Raw genomic sequence first — 20,315 nt, 5'->3', positions numbered from 1 at the left:
AATGGGTGAATTGCTTTTTCCTGCCTTCTGTGGGGAAGAGTGACTAGACATGGAGACCCTAAGCAGAATCCCTACCGGCTGTTCCCAGCCACCCAGATGAGCTGTAGCTCAGCCATGCCTTCCATGGCAGGAGGTGGTAATGCTGAATTTGGAACAGACTTCATTCTGTTTAGCACTTCCTGGCTGAGCTGCTGTTTGCTTCCCTCTTTACATGTCTGAGTTGAACAGCAGCCTCTGTTACCTGATGGAGCTCGAAGGATCCTGCTCCATCGTGTGGGAAAGTCTCATTACTCATGTTTAAGCTGGTGAAAGGAGGGCTTGTAACAATCTTTCCTCAGTTATTTTTCTCTTCAGAGCTCTGCAAATGCATGAGTGGGTGCTCGAAGCTGAAAGACCACCAAAATGGCACCTTCCCAACAGAGAGGCCATGAGGACGGGATGATGGTGTTCACTGCCCCCTGGACATCTGGCAAGCACTGTTTTGCAGTCCTTTGAGCACAGCCTCCCACAGTCAAGGGCAAACGGCTCTTACGTTTTAAAAAGTCGTATTTCGTAACACATTCCAATGACCAATACCAGCTGGCAGAGTTTTTAAACACTTTCCAGGCAGGATGTGCAGCCTGCAGGCATTCTGCTCCTGACTTGAAGCCATTTCTTCAAGAGGGGTAAAAATATATCTCAACAGCAACGTTTTCTATGCTGATTGAAGTTGCACTTTGGAGAAAAACCGTTTGGATGGAAACTGCAAGCCAATGGACAGTGCACAATATGCAAAGATGTTTTAAAATACTTTGGGGCTACTTTCCTCTCCTTGTACGTCAGCTGCTTTCCCATGGGGGGGAAACAGTGTGATCCAGCTGCTCAGGTAAAGGGAAAGTGTACGATCACACCCCTGTGGGAGGCGAGGCTGCCGTGCCCAAGGGTGGGTGAGCCGGTCCAGTCCCACTGCTCAGGAGTGGGGAAGCCCCTGTTTGTTTTCTTGCTTGTTTGGTTTTGTTAGAGCCTTGTCTTGGGTTTGTTTACAGAGATGTATTTTGTTTAACCAAATATTAAAAATGGAAAAAAAAAGTTTCCATATAAAATGTCCTATCACTTCTGTATGTTCAACTGAATTGTTCTGTAACAAAGTATGTAAAGGATAAATAAATTTTTTTTCTTTGGTTATAAAACCACCACCTTTCTGTGAGTTTAGAACCTTGAACGTTGGTCACTAGGTGCTGAGCACCTCCCTGAGAACTCCCTTAAGCCATGCAAGGCTTCCCCCCCACTCTTGAGGGTGACAGAGCCATGTCAGTCCCTTCCCCGTTGCCAGGAAGTGCATGAAATGGAGAGGTCCCTACCCACAAAGCTCCCAACAGCTCTGAAAGAACTGAGCCTCCCTCAAGGACATCTATTAAAATCACACTGCTCAGGTTGGATTTATTTAATATTCCATACAAAAAAATACACAGCTGATATCTGAAGTTCTACTTTATGAGGCAGAGAATCTGCGTGGATGTGATCGTCTCAAACCTGGCCTGCTGCTCCCTCTGTTCTCACACACACACAGAGCTACAGTGAAAGTGTTTCTGCAGACACATCTTCCCAAAGAGTGTTTTCCATGGGGTATGGATTGCCACCTGCACCCCTCCTTCCTCTGCTGCGAAAGTCACCTCCTGCCACCGGTGTCCTTCAGCTCCGAGTCAGGCAGGAAAGAATTTGTCCTCTCTGACTGCTGCTTTTCAAAGCCTGACCTGTGCCCCAGGGTGGTTTTGGTGGGGCAGGGGCAAGGAAGCTGGCAGAGGAGCTCCCCCAGTCCAAGTCTGTACCTGGTTATGGCATAGTGATTGAATAAAAGGAAATACTCATGATTTCTACAGGAGGGGGGATGCAGACAGGAACCGTCATCAGGTCCAGAGGAGGGGCTTCCCCCCCTCGTTGTGAACAGGTCAATGTCCCAAAGGAGAACCAAAACCAAAAACAAACAAAAGGAAAAAATGCCCTGACCCAACAAATCAACAGTTCAATATATCATAATCGCGAGGTCTTCCCACTTGATATGAATCCAACTCAGCTTCCGCAAATTAGATTTTTCCAGACAGCGGAGGCAGGGCCCCTGGCATTCCCCCTGAGAGCCCTGTGTTGGGTCCAAGGAGGATCTGAAAGGAAAACAATTGGTTGAGTGGCTTCAAGGACACAGGAAGGATTCCCACCCTGTCCCCCCTCCTACAGGTACTGGCAGTGCCACAGCCAAGGTCAGTGTCTGACCACAGCCCCTGTTTCAGCTATGCCAGCCCCTCAAGGCCTATCTCAGCTGGAGAAAGCCAGGTTGTGCTTGCCAGAGCAAGCTGCTTGCCACCAGCCTGACGCTGGGAATCGGCAGGATTGTCCCACTGGAACATCCAGCTGGAGAATCTGGTGGGATGAGTGAGGCCGCAGTGTGTAACAGTGCACTCCTCTCCCGCAGCAGCTGGTCACAGGGGGAGGCACTGGCACTCCCAGCCGACTTTGCAGGGCTAGGAGAGAGGGCCGGGCCGTTCCTGCCTCACCTGTCGCTGCTGCAGCTGCTGCTGTTGCTCCATCTGCAGTTTTTCCGTTTCAAAGACGACAGGAAGAACCAGAATCATGAAGGAGGTGGTCCCAATCCACAGAGCTGCCCTAGAGAATCTAGCAAGGAGAAAGAACATTACAATTTAGAATCAGTTCTTTAGCCACTTCATACCCACTTCCCTTCCCATGCTTCCCTTCTGTGCCTCGGGCAAAAGCCTTCCCCCAAATCCACCCCCGAGCTCCAGGTGGCACCTTACCCCCGCCCTCCTCGCGCCGCCCAGAAACAAAAGAGCGCGGCCCTGCCGCTGCCCGCCGGCCCCGCACTGCGCTACCCGCGGCCAAAGCCGCCCCGCGCCAGCCGGGCCCGCTTCGAGGGGCTCCCGCCGCCCCCTCACCTGTACATCTTCTGCGCTACCGTCAGCGACAGGTCGAACGTGGCCCCGGCCGCCGATCGCACGCTCTCGGGGAACATCTCCGTGAGCCCCCACAGCCGCTCCGCCAGCGTCTCGTCCAGCTGCGGGCGGCATCAGCGTGTCAGGCCCTGCCGCCCGGCCCCGCGGGGTCACCGCGCCCGCCCGGCCCGCCCCGCCGCCGCCCGCTCTGATACCTCCTCGTCGTCCTCCTCTTCTTCCTCCAGCTCGTCTTCCAGCTCCTCGGCCTTGCCCGCGCCGCCCTTGGGCAGCAGCTCCTCCGGGGACAGGGACGCCGCGGCCGCCATCGCCACCAGACAGGACGGAGGGGAGCGGCGGGCAGAGCGCCGCCGGAAGCGGGGCGGTGCTCCCGCCGCCCGGTCCGGGCGAGGCAGCGGCCCCTGGCGGAGCGGAGGAACGATGGCCACCTCCCCCCCCCCGCCCGGCCGCCCCAGCGCAGCGCGACCCGACACAAACACCCACAGAACCGTGTTTTAAAGGCGAGGTTTTATGTAGATTATGCAAAACCCTCGAGAACGAGCAACTCCAGCATCCCGCTCGCCCAAGGCAGGCGGTGAGGCTTGTACGAGCCTCCGCGGGCTCCCCGTGGAGGGACAGGTTGGAGGGGGCAGGGGTTTCCCTGCCTTCCTAAGGCAAGGAGGAGCCCGCACGGAGAGGGATCTTCTCCACCGCCCTTGTCCGGCTGCCTTGGAGAGAAGGGTATCTATGCTGGGCTGCTGCAAGGTAAAGTGCTCTGAGAAAAAACGTGTTAATTTTAACAGTGCTGCGGTGCCAAACCAACCATCAGCAGCATCACGGCACCGCACAATGCTGGAGGCATCTCGTCACTCTTGGTCCTATGAAACAAAGTACCTACACACAGTACCAACGTGGCTGGGAGGCCCAAGCTGGCCCTGGCATCCTGTGCACCAAGACCCAGAGCCAGCTCCATTCTCCAGCCACCTCTTCTTCACTTCCTCCTCCGGCTGTGCTGCTTCAGCTCCTCCAGCTCCTTCTCCATCAGGTGGGACTCGGCAGTGGTCTCGGAGAGCTGCAATACACAGCAAATGATGACAAGAGTGAGTTAAAAGCTTGTGAGGCTTCTCTGACTTCACAGCATAGTTGAGATTTATCACTGCAAGCCAGGACCTGCAGAAGGGAATTTGTTCCTATCGAGCAAGGGGGAAGCTGCCATGTCACACTTCACTGAGATCACCCGGAAAACCTGGAGAGCAGCTAGGGTTTCTGCTCAGTGCTCCAGCCACAAAAGCCACTTGCCAGTTTCAAAACACGTGAAGAGTAAGGAAGGAAAATAAAGGAATGAGTATTTGTCCAGACTGACATAAAGGCTAAATCACTTAATAGACGGAGAAAACACATGTGTTCTATTTCACTGAAAGTCTCTCCAGTTTTAAGCACAAAAGTTGTGATCTTAGGATAAGGCTGAATTTCGGTTTATTTAGGGCTTGGGAATTCTTTCATTCACAGGTTTAAAAACAGAACAGATGTCATGTCCCTCGTGACAGCAGATGGAAGCTTTAATCCTCTGTGACCAGAGAGGGTGGCTATAACTCAATTTCACAGTTAGAGCAGAGGCCAGAGTGGCAAGAAAAATGCCATTCTCCGTGCAGAAGGGGAAAGAGGAGACATGGCGCTTGCAGGCGCTCCCTTCTCCTCAGCCACAGCATTTACAACAAGCTCTGGTGCAGGGGGAACCTTTCTCTCTCCTCACAGAGCAGATCAAGCTCTACTCCCACAGTCACTTCACTGTTACATGAATGCTGCACAGCAGGGTAAGGCAGAAAGCAAGGTGCAGTGGGAGCAGCCTCCTTCAGCAGTCCCAGCATCCTTCACTTGGGCCCTTCACTGAGGAATCTCCACTGCTATGGGCAGGCAGGAATAGGGTGAAGACTCACCATGTCCAGCAGAATATCCACTTTCAGCCGAAGGAGGTTGTTTTCTTCCTCTAGCTGCTGGTTCCGTTTGCGCAAGCGCTGCAATTCCCTGCGATCTCCTGTGAAGCATCCTGATTCTGGGAGGAAAGAAAGAGGTCAAAATACAGATTGTCAGCCAACTGTGGCTACTTCAGACCAAAACAAGCTGAGCTGCACTCTACCTGACACCCACTGGCCATTTTCAAACTTCAGGCTCTGGCCAGCAAGGTTCATGGAGGGGGTGCCATACTCCAGGCCCAGCTCAACCTCACGGGTGGATCTATCCAGCTGCAGGGAGAAGATCACACTCAGCATTCCACAGAATTCCAAGCCACCCCCTGCTCTCCCATTTCTTAGTGACTGGCATTAAAATGGAAGATGCTGGTCCGAATGGCCCTGGATCCTGGAATCCTGCTTTGGTCATGTATTGCTGCAGTAGACAACTGGCTTCTCTCACTACCATCCCTGCACTTTCTCCCACCCAAACACACACTCATCTCCCTGGGCTTGAAGACCACTGGTGAGGAGTTTTCAGTGAAATGGTTATGGACTGCATGTAGGGTAACAATGATCTTTCCCTGAGCTATTCCATTTCTAGTTTTATATATAGTCACCAGTGATCAGAAACGGGGCCGCACCGCAGGAAGAGAGCAGCACAGCTGGAATCATAGAATATCCTGAGTTGGAAGGACCCCACAGGGATCGAGTCCAACTCCTGGCCCTGCACAGGAGAGCTCCAAGAACCACACCACATGTCTGAGAGTGTTGTCCAAACGCTTCTTGAACTCTGTCAGGCTTGGTGCTGTGACCGCTTCTCTGGGGAGCCTGTTCCAGTGCCTGACCACCCTCTGGGTGAAGAACTTTTTCCTCTCCCAGAAGAAGCTGGGAGCTCTTGTAAGGGTTACGGTACTCACAGCAGGAGCCACCCACCCGGGTTACCAAGCAAGCACTCCTGCAGCAAACCATGGGCGCTGGGACTCACAAAGTGCAGGTTGGAGAGAGAGGCCCATTTCCTGGGGGGTGTCTTCTTCGGGCTGAAGGAGTTTCCAAACAGGGGCATCGCGTGCTGCAGACTGGGATTACAGGAGGCTCTCTGAAAGAGCAGGAGGGATAGGGCTGGTCTGACTGCTGTGGGACAGGAGCAGTGATGTGACAAAGGCAGCTACGTTGGCACGGGTGAGGTTTGCTTCAGCCGCCCTTTTTCCAGCACTGACACTGCTCGGTTTCCACCCAACACCAGCCCTCGCACCCTTTCTTCCCAGGCAGTGGCCCCCTGGCTCTCAGAGAGGCCGAGATGGCGGTTTGGGGGGTACCTGGCTGCCCACCCGCCACCGCTGCCGGCAGCACCGGCCCTCCACGGGCACCTCCCTCGCACCTCTGTTGCCACGTGAACAAGCTGGGATGGGGGACAGAGGGTGCAAAGCGTCACAGCCCCCCCAGCCCTCACCTGTGCCCCCTCCCAACCTGTGCCCTCTCCTCACCTGTGTCCCCTCCCTACCCGCGCCCACTGCCCTCGGCCGGTATCCCCCGCGCCGCGCGGTATCCCCCGGCACCGGCCGGGCACGGGCCGTACCACCCTACGGGCACGCCGAGGAGCTGCGAGGGGAGCACCGCAGGGCGTTATTCCCCGCACGGGCCGCCATCGGGATGCTCCTTTGTTCTGTTTTCCCTCCCGGCATCTCACTGGCGAAAGCAGCGGGCTCCGCGAGAGTAGAACCGATGAGGAACACCCCCGCCCCGCAGTGGTAGGGTCAGCCCCGCGCTGCGGGGGCGGTTGGGCCGGGCTGTTCCATCGGGCTTCGCCTCAAAGACGGGGGGGGGGGGGGGGCGCACCTCTCCGTTGGGCCGCGCTGTCTCCCGGCGCTCCCCGTCCGTCCCCAGTGGGATCCGCCGCGTGTCCCGGGAGCGGTTTGCGGCCGCCGCGTTGCCGTGGCGACGGGATCCGCCGGTCCGCTCCGCCTCCCGTGGTGGGGGAAGACGGGGGCGGAGTGGCTGGGGCGGTGGGAATGAGGCTCTTCTCGCGTCAAGGTTGTGATGTGCTATCCGCGCTTTCCCTAGCGCCCTCCCGAAAATGCTTGAGTCGGTTGGAAGACTTTCTAAAATTGTTTTGGGTGGTTTGTTTGTTTGTTTGTTTTTTCAGGTAAATACCTATAAGCCATTAGGCAGAGAACCCCTCCTTGCTTGGGAACATGGGAGAAAAAGTGGAGGAAGTCTGGAGTCCTGGACTGCGTGTGTTCAGGGGATGATGGGTGAGGAGCTGAAGAGGGAAGTATCCCACAGAACCACAGAATCAATTAGCTTGGAAAAGACCTCTGAGATCATTGAGTCCAACCCATGACCGAACTCCACTGTGTCAACTAGACCATGGCACCAAGTGCCACGTCCAGTCTTTCCTTACACACCTCCAGGCACAGCGACTTCACAGGAGCAGCTCCTCACATGCCTTTCTCTGAAGCAGTCCTAGCGTCCTGATTTCCCGCACAAGTTGCAAAGTCCTCCCTTTCAGCACATGATGGAATACATTTAGTTTTATTGTGTTACTTGCTGGCTTGTATTCCATGGGAGGTGGCTGTGGCAGTTAGTTTGGATAATATTTTAAATGAACAGCAGGGGTATGTAGCAGATATCACCGGTACTTTTTATATTGCAGGGGCAAAATGCCATTCCTAAATTATAAAATAATTCTCCAATATGTTAGAATTTAGTGATCTGAATTTACTTGCTTCATTGTTAGAAAAGCTTCTGTTGAGGACTTCCTGGGGCTTTCCTGAAAATTTTAGATGAATGAGATACTAAGATGCTGACTTTGGTTAAAAGGGAACAATAAAGAAAAGAAGAAGAAAAAAAGGGGGGGCAGGCAGATAAAAGGAGAAGAAAAGAAGAAAATCACCAACCTTTTACTTTGGTTTGTACATGTATTAATACTCCAGAGGAAAAAAAAATCCAACAGTCTTTCATTCTCAGAGTGCTTAATTGGCACCCTGCCTGAAGTGAACCAGAAAATGACTCGCTTGGAATGAAAATTGAAAAGATACCACAATTAAACCTGGTGTCTAGAGACAAGAAAAATCTCTGGTGCTGCACTATCTTCTGGTAGTCCAGTTAAGCAATGTCTGTTTCTTGCAGGATACATGCTATAAACACAGTGGCCTTCTGACCTGGTGTACCAGAGTCCGTACACTGGAAATTAGTGATTTTTGCAATAAGAGAAGCGATTATATTGTGTGTGGGGAAACCAACACCCTTAAAAGTAGAATAAAAACTTGCCACTCTGAGCAAAGTCTTTGTGAAGTAGTCATGGCTTCTGTCAGCATTTAATACCCATTGGATAAGAAATATGAAGGTCCAGATAAATGAGGGCAAGAATCTTGGAAGAAAAGCTGAGAGAATGTAGAATTAGAATTTTGAACTGAAAAAAAAATGCAGCTATCCTGGGTGCTTATAAGACCCAAAGACCACATAGGATAGTGAGGAGCTGAGATCTTAACACTCACTTTCTTCTTTTTCATTCATTATATGCACTGAAAATTTCTGAGTTTCCAAACAGATACTCAGACCTGAAGAGCTCCAGGTGAGAGATGCATCTCCCTGAGTTGCTCAAAAACAAAGGCACATATGTTTCCTTTGTAAACACTTAAGGGTTTTTTTATTGCAGGGGTGGGAGGAAGACCAACGACAGATATCAAGAAGCTCAGGACATGCCCTGCCAATAACACAGGGGGAGTAATGTTCACCTTCCTAGAAGAAACCTCTATGTTTCAGCCCACTTGTTGCCTGAGTTCTCCTTGCACCGAGCAGGATGAGTATTGAAGTAATACATTATAGTTACTGTAAAACTAAACTGTCTCATGTATCCAGGGTCTCACCGTGATTCCCTGACAGCCTCTTTCTGTGGAACAGAGACTGAAAAGGCCAGGCAGCCCAACCCTACTACTTTGGCATGTGGGGTGAATGCTTCCTTCTGTGTGCGCCTGATGGCTGTGTGCATGGTGGGTAATACCTGTGTGAATAGTCTCACAGTTGGTAGGGCTTGTGAATGAGAGTTCAGAAAGCTTCTCCTGAAGACTGAGAGAAAGAGGTTCAGTGTCTGATTTCCACTGTGATTTGCTTAAGGAATCTTTCTTCTTTGGCATGGCGTTACTAAGTTTCATTTCTTGCCAGACTCCATTTCCTTGAAAAATGCTGTGGAATTTCCTTGCTGCACCAACCTCCTGGGCTATTCTGGCAGCAGCTTTTCATAGTTGTTTCTCTGCTCACATCAGGTAGATACTGAGACAAGAGATGACTATTGCTGTTTCAAGCATTGCCTCTCGATGTATTGCGCTGTTCTCCTGCCAGGGGTTAGTTTGACATATGATTTTGAACGATGCTAAAAGCATCATGGCATAGCACAGTGCATCCTTTTGTGCCTGTTGCTTTGTGGGGAAGTGAATGCCTAGCACACACACTCTCTGCCGGGACAATAACTAGAGATCACTTAGGTCCTGCAAAAGCTCATTAAATGGCGAAGAAACTGCATATCACAGTCATTGTGCAAGGAGGCTGTGTATGTTCTCACGAAGACATCTTTGGGAACACTGGTGGAAGGCTGGGAGATTGACAGGATGAAGATAGGGCTGCAGCACATGGCAATGTGGAAATTTTGGAACAGACCCAAGCTGTTCTTGGTAGCCTAATTTGGAGCATCTTCTTCAGCTATTTTTGGTTCACAAGCGATAGAGAATCTACAGCTTAGGTGGTCTCAGAGCTGCTTTTAACTCCATAGTGTTTCTCTTGCCTTTTTTCATATACACTATGGGATTATTATTGTTCTCTGTTATATCAATAATTTTAGGGAACCCCCACTGACTGATGAGTTCAGTAGGCTTACTCTAAGCTTACTCTGATGTAAAAAAGATTATTTATTGTAATTATTGCTGCTTGAAACTTGCTACATTGCCTGGTGGGCTAAATGAGACTGATTTTGAAACCTATAAACCTATTTTGGCATATTGAAATTAATTCCCTGCCCAATTAAATTTTTTTCAGTAGTGAGGTAATTCCTGTTGCCTCAGTGCTCTGCAGTTACTGACATCCCTTCTTTTAGTATCCTAGATATTAAATACATCACCTATATTTTACTGACAAAGCAGGTACATCTTTTTCTCTCTGTGTTTCTTCTTTTCATTATAGCCAACTCAAGAGATAAAAGAACAGCCGTTTCACCGCTTTGCAAAGAATTGTGCTTTCCTTCTGCTTGACTGCCGCCGATTCCACCACCAGGAGGCCCTCATTCCAGTGCTTACGGCTAGGCAAAGAAAGCACAAGGACAGCAAAAAGAGGTAGAGAAAAGAGGTAGAGAAACCTATCCCCACAGGAGTAATCTGAAATTAATACTTATCTATAAACATAGATTTTCAGAGTACTGTGCAGGCATCTATTATTAGAATCTATTATTATTGCAGGAATCCTAATATCCAACTATTAGTTGTACTGTAACTTCTGGAGTGTCACAGATGGTATCCCTGCATTGAATTCCTCAGTGACAGCCAGGAAAGTTCATGCCTTTGTCTTCTGGATAGTAAAGCTCTTAGTGACCTAAGTAAAATAATAAAATGAAGAAAAGCACAGGTTTGACTTCTGGTCACTCCCGTCTGCCCTCTATCACCTAACAAATATGCCTTCCCCTTCTTTGCCTCTGCCTTCTCTCTTTTAGTTACTTATTTCTGGGTTCTTCATTTTCTTTCACTTTTCACAGCTGGCTTTTATTGTCTCCTAAAAGTTCTAAATATCTGCACTAACAGTCTGTCTGACTGTTCTGTTTTGCTAACATGACCTTTAAAGAAAGGGGGAAGGAGAAATGTTTTCATCCTTTCTTTTTTACCAAATCATGTACTTCTTTCCTTAATTATTGGCTCTTCAAAGCTGCAGTCATTGCTTTGGCTGAAATGTAGTTTTTATTATTCAAAAGAACAGTGTGTCCGTGATCTCTTAACTAAAAAGTATTTAGAGTTGCCTTTTTTTTTCCTTAAACCCTATTTTTTTCTCTTCATTGCTGAGTCAAGCCTTGTATATCTGCTTCTGTGCTGGTTTCCCAAGATCATGTTTCAGTGCTGATGAGTCCAAGACACAGCTTTGTAATGCAATTTCAGAGTGATGATTGGTGAGAATAGTTTTGCTCCTTGCAGGAAATGCGGCTCCAGCAAGCTGCAGCCCCTTCTCTTTCAAACCCAGTTCCTGCCCTCCTTCCCTGAATTCACACATATGCATTTTACATGTTTACATTTGTTTACTCAGACCTTTTCTTATATGTACTACTGTGTAAAACACATATCCTCTGCTCTAAGAAGCAGAAAAAGCATAAATGAAGCCATGATGATGTATGCAAAGTTCCCAGGCCTCTGAGGTGTTCCAATCACCACTCACCATTCTGGCCACACTATTCACTTAAAAGAGTTTACACAAATACACAGGCAGTTGAGCCACTCATGCACTCTGGAAAGAATCCATCACTTCCTGACAGAGTTTGCCACGAGGCTGTCCTTAGTGACTGGGAGACTGAAGGCTCAGAGAATACATGCTGCTCACACAGCAGTGAAAGCTCGTGTTAAGCTCTGTTTCACTCTGTTCCTATTACCTGGCTACTCTTTGCTTGCTTCCACATCTGTATTTTCCTTCTTTTTGTCTCTTACTTTCACAGTCATCTGTTTCCATGGATCACTTAACATGTCCTTTCTAGGAAATGATGAAATATTAAACCTTCAGTCTGTAAGTTCCTGATGAGTGGATGCAGGGAAAGGGAATACCAGTGAAAGGGTCTCAAGGATCTCTGCTTATGCATTGGTGTTTTGTGCTCTATTGTAACCCTTCACAGCTGGCAGATGCTGGAGACAAGATGTTCAGCCTTCAGGCTTCACTGCTATGTTGTTTATAAGGGAGAGCAAACAGGGCCTGTATTCTAAATCCCCTTCTAAGCTGATTTTATATCAGGCCATAGGTGAATATCAGCTGTGCTTTGTCCATACAAACAAGTGAGATACTGTGAAGCTCAGTGTGTATAGCACGCTATGGAGGTCGGAGAGAAGTGCTTTCTTCTTTCTTCTTCCATGTTCTTTCACTGTTCATTCTATGCCTTCACTTAGGCATGCTATCAACTCCAAGAACTGGAGACTATTCTCAGCTGGAACCAGAAAAAAGCAAGATGAACAATCCGCTGTCACCAAAGTCATGGGAACACTGATGTAAGCATTCCCCCTAGATCCTGCTATTCAAAATAAGAATTTCATACCCAACCTGGGTGGTCATTTTTCTCCCCAGGATGCCTTGATCTATAGGTCTTAGTCTGCACTAGTTCTTTGTGTCAGAAAGGTATACCTGTGGATAGCCTCTTACCAAAGGCAAAAGGTGAAAGTAATGTGGTCTTTAGATGATGTGGTGTCTGCAGCAACATGACAATGGACTGTTTGGCCCAAACCTTTCCAGTTCTGGGTATCTGCTGTCAGCTCTTGTGGTTGCTTTTCAGGCTTTTGAGGAATGCAGAATACTGGTCCCCAATGGTCTGCACTACCCAAGGGACAGCAATTTAGAATCCATTCCTATGAGGCCTGGGAAGGCCAGGTATAGTAGTTTTTACAGCAGTAAATGGGAGATCTGGTTGGTTTTTGTTTCCTGTCTTAATTCTGGGTTGTTTCCTGGCGTAGCAAGGGATGCAAATATGAGACATACCAGGATCACGTAGAAGGTGGTCTTGATAGCTCAACAGTTGCCATGTAAGTAGTTGTACCTTGTCAGTGTGTTCAGCAGCAGTAAAGCAGGATCTTCATTAGTTCACAAGGGAAAGCAAACCCTGAAAATATAAATTTTGAATTTGCATTGAATGCCCAAGCATAATGAGCCTTAATGGAGGGTGCTCTCTCTGCATAAACTTAAAATAAAACATAAACTAAGTCTTGGATTCTAAACTTAGGAACTGTGTTTTTCACTCTGCCTCCCTTCCTCAGATTCCTTCAAGATGACAAGCAGTCCAAAGAAGACTGGTAAGCACTCTGTACAAGAATGCAGGATAAAAATATATTCACAAATATGTGCAGCCAGCAAGTGGATGTGTCACAGAAGCTAAGGCTTTCATTAGAAGGAGTCATTACTCTTAAGGAAACTTTCCAGTCTGACCATTCAGGACCTACTCTGTCAGTCACACTCGGACCAAAGCCCTTTTGCAGCGGGCGGCTCCATGGAGTCAATGGGTGCCTCGCCTGACTCCTTACACATCCCACACTCAGCCAGACCAGGTTTCCTTGCTGGCTCAAGCTGGGGTTTCCCATAGCAGAGGCTCAGACATCTGGATCCTTAAAATAATTTAATCTTCATGCAATAACAGAATGACAGCTTGAGTGTGGTGCCTCCAAAGAGGGACCCCGAACAAAGGAAGCCCTGGGTTTTTATCCCCTCACAGTCTTCACATAAAAGTCCTCAGCAGGTGTTTATTCATCTTAATTTCAAACACATGCCCCACATGCACCTGTTGCACTTCACTTGCTCTTCAAGGATTTTTGCTCATTGAAGGTCATCAGTTCCCCAGACAACACTCGTTGCCTATATTGTACCCTCCAGCCAAGATCCAAGATACAGCAGACATTTCCTTTTGAAAAGAAGTAAGAGAAGAATGTGATATAGGGAAATTTATACTTAACTTTGACTGTGCACCAAGTGCTTAAATATTGTAAAGAATCTCATCTTTTTAATGGGAGGGAAGGCATGTCATATTTAGAAAGTGGCTCCCAGCTCACACATCTGTGTAATTTGATTCGGTTTGGAAATAAAAGCAGATGAAAATCTGAGTCTCTGAAGATTTAAATCTTGTCAGCCCGAAAGAAAGCGAAATTGTTTTCATGGGTCAGCAGACAGGCTGTTCTCACAATTCATTCATTCATTTACTGCTGAAGTAATGTGCTACTTCAGTTCCAAGATTAAACAACTGGTAGTGATAACTTGTTGTCAGGGATCATGTCAGGATGTCAAGCCTTGTGTAGAACACAGGAAAGCTAGTAATGGAAATTGAGACAGGTGAGCCAGTGTGCAATGGGCTGCAAGTAGGGATAATCAAGTCAGTAAAAAATGGGGATTGCAGCATCCAAAACAAGTATCCAAATTTGATATTTAGTCACCTAGATAAGTAGCGACACTCTCCAAAATGCTCCATAATAAGCATTTATCTTGCAGGCAATAGGAACTGCAGGCACTTAAGCTTTTGCTCTTTAATTATGAGCGTCTAATTTAATTTCTGGTTTGATTTCTTGGGACCTGAACGACCTAGATGATGGACCATAATGCAACAGCATTACCACTATACTTGGATACAGAATAGCAAATTACTTTGAAACGTCTAATAGAAATTCACTGGATCTTTAGACATGGTTTTTGTCAGTGGTTTAGGAGAAAGAAAATAATGCTTGTTTGTCACACAAAGAAAGGAAAGGTTCTAGGCACAGAGAGCAAAGAAAGTAAGGGAGAAAATAAAAAACCAAGAGAAAGATAGTTGGGCAAAGTGGCATGCAAAAATTATGAACAGTGGAAGAAGTGGTAATGGATAAAGGTACACAGATTTGAATCAGAGGTTGGAAATGCTGAACTGGATACAGAAGCCAGTGAGATATTCAAAGCCAGTGCTGATAGAGTCAGTGATTTATTTCTCTACAAATGCTTTGGAAAGAAACTGAATTATATTGCTCTTAAATTGAAGTTAAGAACGATGCCAATATTGTTCAGCACTTTGTGGTTTTCTGGTATTGTACATGGAAGTGAGGAGGGGAGGTGGGATGGGGAGAAAAAACAGGTGATCACTCACAAGCCTGTCTGTTAAAATCTAGAGCCTTTGAAAACAAGCTGGCAGGAAATTAGTTATTCTCCCTAAAGTCTGAAATTAGGTATAGCAAATATTTTCTTCTATAATTACTCACGCTGCAGATGACTTCTCTTGGCATAACACACAACTTACTCAGTTTGCAATTTGCTGATTTCTACATATTTTTGTAATGGAAGTTTGTGCTGTCACTTCTGTCAACAAGTGGAAGCAACATCTTCTGCTTCTCTTGACCAAGCTAAATTGAGTTTGGTTTATTTTTTATTTTAATAGACATTATTAGAGCAATGCTGCTGGGATCCAGGTCACTTTTTATTCTTTGGAATTCCTGTCTGTGCTTATATTTAAGTAGGATCACAGTGATACTGCCATGCTGCCAGTCACATTCCTCCTGCCACAGTCAGGGGTCTTGCCATTATAGTGTTAGAAAACCCCCTCTTACCAGTGCTGCTTTGTCACTGTGGAGTGGCAAGGGGAAAACACATTTCACTGAGGAATTATGGGAGGGATATTTGGGAGAGATTAGTTTGCTTATAAAACTGGCTTAGAAAAATACAGTAATCATGTGATGTTAGAACTGTTTTTTACCCAGATTCACACACTGAAACACACAACTGTGTTGTGCTTTATTAATTTTTTTAAAGCAGTTTATAGAGTCAATAAATCTTGAGGGAAGAAATGTTCCAAAATTGTTTCTGTTGGAGACAGCTCACTTGGCTGTGAGTTTTATGAAATAGTTCCATCAGTTACTCTTTACTAGGTAAAGGCATTACCCTGGTGTCACTGCTGTTTTGGAAGCCTACAATTGCCTTCTATGACCCTGAAATTTCTCCTGCCATTTCAGTAGGAGAGGATGTTTTTACTTCTTTTCCCATGACTGCGATGTGATTCTGCTAGCACTACTGGCTGCCCTAGAAACAGCTATATTTCACTTGGGGATGGGCTAGACTTTTTAAAAGGAATACATGAGAATTAAGGAATTAATCCTACTATAGTGGTAAATTTCTGAAATTTTTTCTGCCTTTCATTTTTCTTGAAGAAACTGAGACATGGAGAAGCTTCTAGCAAGTACCAACCTCATCTAACAAGCAAAGTCTTCCAAGTCCAAACAGGTTAAATACAAACCAATGACTTTTCCATGTACAGAATGGAGAAAAAAAGGTAAAATACTATTTCTTTTACTAAGAATTTGCAGGCTTGTTGTTGTGAAGACCTTTGCTATTCTGTAATACGTGCTCACCATATGAGTGTGTGTAAATAGATGTGTATGTGTTTGTCAATCCTAGACCCATCACAGCTGGGACCCAGCTGCTTGTGTGCACATGTTCTTCTGTGTGCCTAGTTAGTGCAAATAACTTCCTTAGGTATTCCTTGGATTCACTGACATGTACTAGGCAAAAGGAATATGGACTGCTGATATTTAATATTTCAGACCCTCACACCCAAGATGCAAAGCTTGAAATGGATAAGAAGAAAAGCATTTGGAAGCAGTCTCAACATATGCTTGAAACGAGAAGACTAAAAATAGCACCTCATTCTAGAGAGGTGATGCAGTGTTTGGAGAAGGAGATGATGTCATGGATGGGGTTAATTTTTCTCTCTCCAGTGGACATAGCTGATCTTGTTGGCATCCAAATATGCCCCACAATACAAAAAAAAAAAAAGAAAAAGAAAAAAAAAGATTCTTAACTGTAGTTGCTCATATAAAGGCAATGTGGAAGTGGGATTGCTTTGCACATCTTAATGTTGGGTTTTTGTCAGTTTTTCTGCACAGATTCTGTCCCTAAGCCACTAAGGTCCCTTGCCTGTGCCCCCTTAAAGCCTTTTGTCTTACTGGGAAGAATGGGTGAGAGGACTTTACTCCTTTTGCTGGAAGCAGGTCTTCTACAACATACAACAACTTCTGTTGCATTGAAGGCAAGTACAGCTTCCAAACCTTTGTGCTTTGGATATATTTTTAATCTCATAATTATGACAGTTCTGAAGACTGTAGCTTTGTTTGCTTCTCAACAGGCTTCCTTCACCAGTTGTTCTTTGGGAATTTCAATACAGTGTTGGTGACAAACTATATACTGCTTACTTATTGTGCCTGTATCTGGAATTTCCTTCCCTGCCTTTTTTTCCCTATTAAATATACTTGAATTCCTCCTGAAGCAACACCCAGAAGAGTCCTTCACCCAGACAGTTCAGACTCCTGAGCTGATTTATAGGTGCTTTAACTTTAGAGAGAGTTCTTCAAGGCCACTCAGTTGTTTCTTACAAATGGCTGGGATGCAAGACTGTTGTTGCTCTCTTCAGCTTCTTATCTCCAATTTGCTTTTGCTGCATAAGCACTGTAATAGTTGAGGGTGGGGAATAGTGGCTGGTCAGTTGGGGACATCTCATGGCAGCAGTCCAATACTGAATACTATTTTGAAATCAAATATTTGAGTGTCGTCTGATTTCCTTCTTGTCTGATACTCATTGCCCTAAGAACAGAGGTCATGTGTGAAATTTGGCATTAGAAACTCTGACCTATTCCTCTGTCTTGGATTGCCTGGCTGCTAAAACAGGAAGTGGTGCCTTAATAATACAGTGGAAAAACAACAGTGAGGGATAGACAAAACAGGAAGAAAGATTGTACTAGGAAGTACTGGGATATATTGAACCCCAGTGGGATTTGTTATTGAGTGGTAGTTGTGCATCTGCACAGAGTTTCAAAGACACAAATACATCATTTATAATCACCATTCAGCAAAAACACAAGGAGGAGAGATTAAAAGCCTTTTTTCAAATATGGACACAAATGTTTAATAAAGAAACTCTATTTCAGTAAGGCTGATAAAGAAACCATGGTAATGAAAGGAAAGAAGAACAAGGGATTAAACAAGAATAATCAGGCTAATGGATCTCTGAAGTTTAAAGGTTCAAGACTGAAAAAATTATTAGCTTGAACATTACTGAAAATTAAGGTTCTATGTGTAGCAAAATCAAGGAAACACGGTATTTTAAAGACCATTACAATTCCTGAGACCTTTAAATATTATTATAAAGTAAAAATAACTGTATGATGATGCACTCAATGCCTATCTAAGTTTTGGGATTTGAAAAACGTACTGCTTATGATCTCTTCTGGCCACTAGCCTGGCAAACATATGGAATACAAATGGAGCAACACTGGGTTTTTTTTTTTTCTGTTTACACACAAACTCGCAGAAGCAGCAGGCAAAGCCAAGAGTAGAAAACTGGCCAAATAAGAGCATGTTCAGTTCTGAAATATGATTGGTTTAAAAGAAAAGCTGATACCAACTGAGAGGCTGAACTAGAAAACCTTAGCTTTTCCAAACTCATAAGGAACGTGGAGACACTGTGAAAATGATTCATTTTTCAAGTAGAGGCTCTTCAAAGTTTGGAGCTTTTTTTAAATGAAGAAATGTCTCAAACACTAGTGCTGAACCTCTTCTAAATGTGAATTTAAAAATGTTTTTTTCCTCTAAAATGCCATTTTTGATGTGACCAGTGAATTCCGCTGTGACCTAGAAATTTAAAATTTTCTATCAGCTGCACTTTAAATACATTCTTCTTTCTGAAGCATGCCAATGAAAAAGCTGTCCTGAGTACAAACAGAGCAGTGTACTCAAAGTCATCATTCACCCTACTTGACAACAGGAGCACTCAGTTTCTGTGAGCTGGAATGCATTAAAGGGGAAAAAAAAACATTCAATGATTTATGCTTTTTTGAGCTGTAACACTGAAAACTCTGCTGTCCTATGTTTGGTGGACAAAGCTGCTTTGCTTCATGTCTTTTTCAAATTAATTTTCAATTCTGGTGTGTGAATAAGTTAGAGAAGCATTGATGCTTTTGGCCATAACAGTTAAGACAGTATTTGCAGTACTTCCAGCTTGTTTGTATTAGGAGTCGGAATTTCTTTGGTGTCAAGATTACACACACAGTCCTGTGTTCTGCAGCATGGCAGATGCATCCGTGAGCAATTTTCTTGTTTTAACTCCCTTTCTGATGAGTTACTGCAGTTAAATCAAGTTTTCTAACTCAGCTTCCTTCTAAAGTAGTAACCCCTGTTGCTTCTCTCATTTTCTCTCATGCACTAATGTGTTCAGCTGCCACCAGGCAAATTCTACCCCCTGTATTTGCATCCAGTCCCAGAGAAGTCCCTCTGTCTAAAGGAACGGTGAGAGTCCACTAAATGACAAAACTGATCCAACGCTGTCTCTCTTCCCCATCTCCCAGCTGCCTGATCTCATCTTTTCTTCTTTATTGTTGAGATAAGCACCTGAGGGAATACAAATAGAGAAAATGCAAAGCATAATGCCCTGCTGGGTTAAAGCAAAGATCTGGCTCACTCTGAGGGCTGGAATGTTGGGTGTTAGGGCAGAGTGGGAGCCTGGCCATGCTCTGTAGTCTGCTCAGGCCTAGCCCTGGTGCCAGACTGGCCATGTGGTGTACTTCATTCCCTTGGGGGATGGCTTCCCACTTAATCTGTGAGCAGAGGAATATTTAGCCAATCCTTCTGGTTTACTTAGTGAAATGAAGATATTCACCCATGGACTTTAACCAGGCCTATGACTGAGCTTTAATTCAAATGCAAGCTTGTCAGTGTCATTGTCACCAAATTTGAGGACTGATAACAGTTTCACATCAAATAAATTTTACTATTGCTTTCTTCATCCTACTTTTATCTGATCTTGGAGGTCAATTCAAATGAAAAAGATATGTGTAACTGCAATTACTACTCCCACTTAGCTATATATGTGGGCAGTCTTATTTCATAATTAGTCTGTTAGTTCTGTTTATCATAAAGTTAATATTAAGCTGAAGTAGAACAAAACAAAAATCTATGTATGTGGAGTTAGTCAAGAGCAGTTATTTTGGCATTTGCAACAGCTGTTTAGAAAGCTCTCACAGTTTAAAAAAAGACCTGTACTTCCCAAAGTATACATTTCATGATTCAGACTAATATATTTTACTGACTGCATTTCATTTTTTTCAGTAGAGATTTTTGTGCAGAGATTGATAAACTGTAGAAGGTCACAGAACTGGCCTCTCAAGCAGAAAGAAATGTTGAACATTAAAAAGCTGCTTTAAAAAGATATATCTTTAAAATAACTATTAGCATAGGTCAGAAATATGCTCAGTGATAAGATTTTTAAAGGACTGAATTTTAGCTGCAACCAGGACATGCACTTAATCCGTGTCTGTCCATTCTGCTACTATCTACTTGTTAGCTCAGGTAATCCTTGAGTTTCCTCTAATTTATCAGCTAATAGTGAAAATAAGAAGTATGTCAGCCACTAGTTAGTGATGTGATACTACACTCAACAGTTTGCTCCTGGGCAAAGAGGAAGCACACCTTATGTGCAATTAAAGTCAGGAATTTATTGTTAGTATAATTGAAATCTTATTGATCCAGATACAACTTATAGAAAGAATAACAATACAAGAGTACTTCTACAAAATGGTAACACATACACTTCTTGGATTCTACCTCTTTTCCTTGTATTTCACTCATCTGTCCACTATTCCTGTGAGTCATAAGGTTGGTGGTTTCTTTCTGGTGTGTGGGTGATATGGGGAGTTGTCAGCACCTGGAGTCCTTTGCTGGGAGA

The 20,315-nt window shown here is 45.4% G+C and overlaps 3 protein-coding genes across 6 annotated transcripts in view; 1 reads left to right on the top strand and 2 right to left on the bottom strand.

Moving 5' to 3' along the window:
* Positions 1 to 1,389: 1,389 nt before the first annotated feature.
* On the bottom strand, positions 1,390 to 3,288 carry TOMM22 (translocase of outer mitochondrial membrane 22). The gene is made up of 4 exons (XM_027653906.1): positions 3,137 to 3,288; positions 2,925 to 3,043; positions 2,529 to 2,646; positions 1,390 to 2,138 (listed from the first exon to the last, which is right to left on the bottom strand). Exons 1-4 carry the CDS (start codon positions 3,245 to 3,247, stop codon positions 2,064 to 2,066), a joined length of 423 nt encoding a protein of 140 aa, XP_027509707.1. The 5' UTR covers positions 3,248 to 3,288; the 3' UTR covers positions 1,390 to 2,063.
* Positions 3,289 to 3,428: 140 nt separating this feature from the next.
* CBY1 (chibby family member 1, beta catenin antagonist) lies at positions 3,429 to 6,780 on the bottom strand. 3 transcript variants are annotated; one of them, XM_027665407.1, is made up of 5 exons: positions 6,338 to 6,646; positions 5,856 to 5,966; positions 5,056 to 5,161; positions 4,856 to 4,971; positions 3,429 to 3,990 (listed from the first exon to the last, which is right to left on the bottom strand). In XM_027665407.1, the coding sequence occupies exons 2-5, from the start codon at positions 5,931 to 5,933 to the stop codon at positions 3,910 to 3,912; spliced, it is 381 nt and encodes a 126-aa protein (XP_027521208.1). In that variant the 5' UTR covers positions 5,934 to 5,966; positions 6,338 to 6,646; the 3' UTR covers positions 3,429 to 3,909. The 3 variants fall into 3 exon arrangements, with proteins under 3 accessions (XP_027521208.1, XP_027521197.1, XP_027521217.1); XM_027665396.1 differs by having other exon boundaries at positions 6,355 to 6,644; XM_027665416.1 differs by lacking the exon at positions 6,338 to 6,646 and adding an exon at positions 6,707 to 6,780 and having other exon boundaries at positions 3,430 to 3,990.
* Positions 6,769 to 20,315, top strand: part of DMC1 (DNA meiotic recombinase 1) — a 32,430-nt gene continuing 18,883 nt past the window's right edge. Inside the window, exons 1-2 of one of the 2 annotated variants that reach the window (XM_027665309.1) lie at positions 6,769 to 6,984; positions 10,046 to 10,194. In XM_027665309.1, coding sequence (XP_027521110.1) covers positions 6,880 to 6,984; positions 10,046 to 10,194 — 254 coding nt within the window. In that variant the 5' untranslated portion in view covers positions 6,769 to 6,879. Of the gene's footprint in view, positions 6,985 to 10,045; positions 10,195 to 15,806; positions 15,824 to 20,315 lie in introns of those variants that run through there. The other variant, XM_027665350.1, reaches the window with a different exon arrangement.

The sequence above is a fragment of the Corapipo altera genome, unplaced genomic scaffold, assembly GCF_003945725.1.
Source record: "Corapipo altera isolate COAL_440 unplaced genomic scaffold, ASM394572v1 1, whole genome shotgun sequence".
In the NCBI taxonomy this organism is placed as follows: domain Eukaryota; kingdom Metazoa; phylum Chordata; class Aves; order Passeriformes; family Pipridae; genus Corapipo; species Corapipo altera.
The sequence above is the reverse complement of the archived record's forward strand: the minus strand, read 5'-3'. Positions and strand labels throughout refer to the sequence as shown.

Bases quoted from the DNA above. Each gene is read 5' to 3' on its own strand.
- TOMM22 (XM_027653906.1), bottom strand. From the start codon at position 3,247: ATGGCGGCCGCGGCGTCCCTGTCCCCGGAGGAGCTGCTGCCCAAGGGC. The intron at 3,044-3,136 runs GTATCAGAGCGG...TGCCGCCCGCAG, and splicing joins AAGAGGAGGACGACGAGGAG to CTGGACGAGACGCTGGCGGA. The intron at 2,139-2,528 runs GTGAGGCAGGAA...TTTTCCTTTCAG, and splicing joins AGCAGCTGCAGCAGCGACAG to ATCCTCCTTGGACCCAACAC.
- CBY1 (XM_027665416.1), bottom strand. From the start codon at position 5,933: ATGCCCCTGTTTGGAAACTCCTTCAGCCCGAAGAAGACACCCCCCAGG. The intron at 4,972-5,055 runs GTAGAGTGCAGC...CTTTCCTCCCAG, and splicing joins AAATGGCCAGTGGGTGTCAG to AATCAGGATGCTTCACAGGA. The intron at 3,991-4,855 runs GTGAGTCTTCAC...TGTGTATTGCAG, and splicing joins TGGATATTCTGCTGGACATG to CTCTCCGAGACCACTGCCGA.